Source organism: Oryzias melastigma, linkage group LG23, assembly GCF_002922805.2.
Source record: "Oryzias melastigma strain HK-1 linkage group LG23, ASM292280v2, whole genome shotgun sequence".
NCBI classification, from domain to species: Eukaryota; Metazoa; Chordata; class Actinopteri; order Beloniformes; family Adrianichthyidae; genus Oryzias; species Oryzias melastigma.
Window position 1 is genome coordinate 6,202,799 of NC_050534.1, and position 5,491 is coordinate 6,208,289.

The 5,491-nt window shown below is 37.2% G+C and overlaps 1 protein-coding gene across 2 annotated transcripts in view; it reads left to right on the forward strand.

Annotated features, from left to right (window-relative positions):
* The window catches only part of LOC112152641 (copine-8), a 118,077-nt gene that overhangs the window by 32,308 nt on the left and 80,278 nt on the right, over positions 1-5,491 (forward strand). For both annotated transcript variants that reach the window (XM_024282343.2, XM_024282351.1), the window contains exon 2: positions 5,343-5,383. In XM_024282343.2, coding sequence (XP_024138111.1) covers positions 5,343-5,383 — 41 coding nt within the window. The remainder of the gene's footprint in view (positions 1-5,342; positions 5,384-5,491) is intronic.

Below are 5,491 nucleotides of genomic sequence, written 5' to 3' on the forward strand. Positions count from 1 at the left end.
TGACTCGGTCACACCTCTGGTACAAATACAGAGATAAAGATAAACGCTACGCTCAAAAGTTTAAGATAACCGTTTGATTAATTAATCGTAATTTGAGGTCCATTGGAGCCTCGCACAGTAAAGTCTGTGAAAATATTGTCGGCCATTCCACTGCCTCGTCTCATTAGCCGAAATGCTTTTGTTTTCTCTGTTAAAGATGTCAGGCTCTGGACAGTCTGTCATTTGCTCAATTCACATAGCAAAGTGCACAGTTTCCTGTCAACAGTGACTCTGAAATACATCATTCCTGGACACCTCGATTCTGCTTTGAGTCTTTTTCGTTGGTTCATGGTGTAGGTGCCACAGACGGCTGTCTAATGTCACAACAGGCCGGTCACCTGTTAGCTTGTTAACTGTTTGTGCTAAACATTCAGCTGCTGATGAGGAATTTAACCAAACCTATTGATACCCTGCAGTAAAAGAAATAAAAAGTGGTCAGAGAAATAACTTGAATAAACATATTAAAAAGCAATTTCTGGCTGTCAATGGTCCAAAATCATACAATTTAAATATTAATTTAGTCAGATTTAAGTTATTTCTTTCATCATTGTGACTTTTAATTTCGTCAAAGGGTACCAAGAATTCTGTCCATGTTTGTATCATATCACGAGTATCACGATATGTATCGTATCACCAGTATCTTTCCAATACACATCCCTACTGTTCAGTACTAGAAATGTATCTCTGGTTGAAGCTCCTAGATCCATTTGAGGTCAGTGAATCAGTGAATATCTATTATAAATGAGTCAAATCAGCAACCACAAAATATGATATGAATCGCTGTTAAAGTGAATCGCTACAACCGTAAAAGTTTTACTTGTCCTCAGTCACGGCTCATGAATAACAGTATTGTCCCCAAACTAGAAGCTGTTGTGGCTACATGAAGCAAATACTGTAGTTTGTTCTCCAATCAAAGCCAAGTAAAGATCTGCAAAATAAACAGGAGTCACTTCCCAAAATCAAAGTAAAGTTTGTTTGAATATTTAGTATTTGTTGCCTCTGACAATCTTCTTATTTTTTTTCTCCACTAATATTTAGAAATTATTATTAATTCTTCTGATTTGACGGTAGCAGCAGAAGCATGGCTGCCTCGAGTCTTTGTTTAGTGAGGTCGATCAAGACCTTAGTTTATGGAAAAAATAATTAATTTGCGACGTAACGAGTGCGGATGTACGGCTGCTGGTTCTGTGGTCGGATGCTCCGAGGCTCTGAACATGGAAGGGATTAAAAGCATGAGACCTAGTCATCTCTGAGAATGATTGGATGCTCTGTTGCACCTGTGCCTCACAGACTTCTCCGTCCACGCCGATTTACACTGCCAACCGTGGCGAACACGCCGCAGGATACAAACAAAAACAGACATAGCAAGAAAAACATCATTAGCGGCTAGATATGAAGCAGGTAGGGGGCTCATTTGGGGCATCTGTAACGATACGTGTGACTCTCCTCTTATTCATTTGACTGAGACAATTAATTGCACCAAATATGGTGAAAGATAGGTTTTCTGGAGCTCTTTTAATCATTACACTGGTTTAAAGCATGACATTAAAACAGACAAGCACGAGATCAATTAGGAGTTGTAGCATTAGTAATGAAAGAACTGATTAAAAAAGACACGATTCATCTGTGTAATCATGTTCTTAGGCAGATAGATGCTAATGCCAGTCTACCTAATCATCATCCTCAGCTCAGAAACTTCAAGCCTCAGTGTTCTTCATTATTTACAGCTTCATTTATCATATCCACTACTTTTTTTCTAGTCTTCATTTGAATTCCTGATAAATTTTCTCGCCTTCTGTAATGGAGCTTTTTGTTTCTCTTTGGGGTTAATCAGTCTTAGCCTTTGGCATGTTGTTTGTGAGTGCATAGCTGCTGAGGGAGTGTTTTGGTTCATTAATCAGGATGCGGTAAACGAATGTCAGAAAGGAAATCACAAATCACAGAAAACAGTGGAAGCATTCTCAAATTGTTTGCCTTACAGGACCAAAACACGTGCTTGTAAAAGCTGGGAGGAACACAATGTGCTGCCAAAATCCTTAATGCGATTATAGTTGATATGTTTTTTAAAATTGGCTTTGATTTATGTAGCACTCATCATTCTTCACAAAGCAAAAGTGAAACTAAATAGTAACAACTCAAGTTTAAAGATGAACGTATTTTTTGAACAATAAGGCTCAGCTAAAAACCCCAAATTTTTCTCAAATATCATTATTATAATCCAGTACTACTTGTTTAGGAATTCTGGCTGTGAAAACTGTTTCTTTTTGTGGTATTTGGTGCTTAAAACTCTGCCCACGTGAGTCAGGAGCCTGGCAGAGTGATATTGCCCTTCAACATAATATAAAAAGATAGAGTATTGTTGATGTCTTACAACTGAACAAGTTATTGTCAATAAAGTTTGACTTGTTTCTCTCCTTGCAAAGGTTGATTATTGCAAATAAAACATGAAAAACAACAGAGTTCACTAGAAAAAACTTCCCACTAAGCTATCCGACCAATCACCTGCCTCTTGGGCATTTTGGGTAGTGTAGTCAACATGCTGGTGCAGACAAGATGGCAGCTGAAAATCATCCCGCCCCACCCCCGCCACTGCCGCACATTTCGGTCAAAAAAATACTCTTGTTTTTCGTCAAAACAAATATAGCTGGCGACCCTAACGGATACATTTTTTAATGTTTGTTTTTTTAAAGCTTTGAACTTTTACCACCTGAGGTGTTTCTGTCAAAACCTACAAAGTTCTTTGATATTCCAGAACTCCTTACACGAGAAAAGTAGTTTTACATTTAAGTTTTACACTTTTACATATATGCTACAAATGTATAATATAAAATAATTTTATATTGGTTCAAAGCCGCTTTTCTCCACGACTGACAGAGCTGATTCACGTTGATCGCGTAAAGGGGTTAGCGCAAGCTAAATGCAGTTCAACGTAAACACTGGTGTTGACCTAAAGCTCCTATGTAAAAGTCTTAGCAGTTTTACAAATCTGAACACTTTTGTTAATATCCTTTAATGAAGCGTTAACCATCTTTTGACACATTTTAAGCTAATCCTGAACACAAAAAAAGGTTTTAATAAAAGCGGCTACAACTCTTAAATCTTGTGGAATTTCTGCTTCCTGCTAATGCTTTTCGGCCGCCGTCTTGCCTTCCACCAGGTCCACTTGTTTATTCTGCTGCGTCTTCTTGTCAAAACATACCTTACCCACAATATCTATAATTTTTTTCAGACAGAGAGGCGTAATATCAGTCTTTAATAAGAACTCTAAAGCAAACCTGGGTGCTTAAAGTCCCCCTCCAATGAAAATCCAATTTTTTGAATTTTTAACATGTATTTGTGGCATTTTTCTTATGAGAGAAAACAAATGTAATAAGAAATAATTTTGTTTTTGCATTTCCGAGTATCAGGGGAGGAGCTGCTCTGCTTTGCTCCAAAAGCCACGGCCACCCAGAAGAGATTTTGGAAACAGATGCTTCAGATTAACATGAAAAATGGCTTTTCAAGACATGTAGGTTGTGGGATTTTGTCTAAAAACTTCATAACCATAATTAAAACACTACTGGGAATGTTTTTTTTAAACAAAAAGAAGTAGTCAGAGGGGGACTTTAAGTGTCCGTTTACACCCAGTTTTTGCTGGACTATTTTATACCTTAAGAAATCCGTATCAAAGAATGTTTGACCCTAAATTAAGTTAAATTTGTTTGGCAGCTGTGATCAGTTATTGGTCAGTTTGATAGGTCCGAGCACGGTCTAGTGGACTCTGTTGCAGATCCGATCTAGTGTGATCTCACAATATGCCATAAGGAATCGGTGGAGTAAGGACCCAAAAAGGCTTGTGACTAAAACATAAACATTTTCAATAAATACATTTAAACAAGACAAATCCATAAACAAAAGAGAGCACCAAAAGGGGTAGACAAAACAGAATATCTGTCAAGTATGAACTGACAACCAGACACTTGAATACACTGGGGGTAATTACCTAAATGGAAACAGCTGTGGGTAATTAGCAAATTGATTCTGTGACTGGAAGAACAAGCCTGAAAACAGAACATTACAAGAACCAAGAAAATCTTACTGTCAAACCATATCAAAGGGTAAATCCTGAGGGTTCTCTAATCACATCGACTTTTACTTTTATTCTATCATTTGCTCAAAATGTTCATAAAAGACTGTTAAAAAAAGGAAGCAATTTTTCAAGACGAGCCACAATGGAAAGTGAAAAATGTCTTCTTATTCTTCTTCCTGTTAGTGATGGTAAACCAAATAGAATAAGATTGGAATGTATTATTTAATGTGAGCGCTGCATTAAGAAGTTTTGCCGTGTCCAAAGTCCGATACTGTTGATGTGTTTAAAATTTCAGACCTAATTTAGTATGTTTAACAATGATTTTTTTTAAATCTGTAATGACTTTATTCATTGAAATAACTGTCATGCACTACCTTATATATTCTCAAGTAATCTGGCTTTCTTCTGGTCTTGAACACCTCTGGATTAGGCTGTACCGTACTATCACAGTTGGATTCTAGAGTAAAGGCATTCTAACAGATGGTGACACCATATTTTTGTGCTTTTTCTTAGGACAATAACAACATTTTTCCTGCTCATTCCTGCTCTCTCAACTGTTATCAATCCAGCGATCCATCACGAAATTAAAAAAAGCATAAATTATTGACGCTCTCTGTCACATTTTTCCTCAGATCCTCCTTGTTCTGCTACAGGAACATAAATTGCTCAGGATTGTATTGAAGCTCAGCTCCAAAGGAGTCCGAATAAAATCACTCATCACAGAGAATATTGGATTGAATGGAGCGGTTCTGAGGCATGAAATAAAGAAATGATCAAATTATGAATTCACAGAGTTGAGTGAAAATTTGATGTTCTCAGGTTAAATTGCAGATACAGTTCTTGTAATATAGAAGATACTTATCTAAAATTTATAAAGTTTTGCCCCCTCATGTTGTGGTATCTTAAAGTCACGACTGCTTTATAAAGAAACCAATTCACGGGGCGACCAAGACACAGAGGTGGAGCGGTTGACCCTTGATTTACAGATTCTTGATTCGGTTCCTACCTCGCGTTCCGATGTGTCAAAGTCTCATAGATTGACACCAGTGTGTGAATGTGTGTGTGTAAAAGGGACTGTGACTGTAAAGCACTATCGGCCTTCGACAAACAAGCACTCACCATTTACCATTTTAAATGTATGTGTGGTTTATTGCTCCATTTATTAAATTGACAGGTTTTAGCTTCTCACCAGGAAATGTAGATTTTAAATGCTTTCCTCTTTGTGTCTCCATAGAAACCTGCTGGACATGGACACCTTCTCCAAATCAGACCCAAGTGAGTCCTATTAGCTGTTTCATCTGTCATTTACTTTTATTTTTTTCAAATATTCTGATTTAATCTTAACCCTTTAGTTAAAACTTCCAAGCTTCAGTGTTGACACTC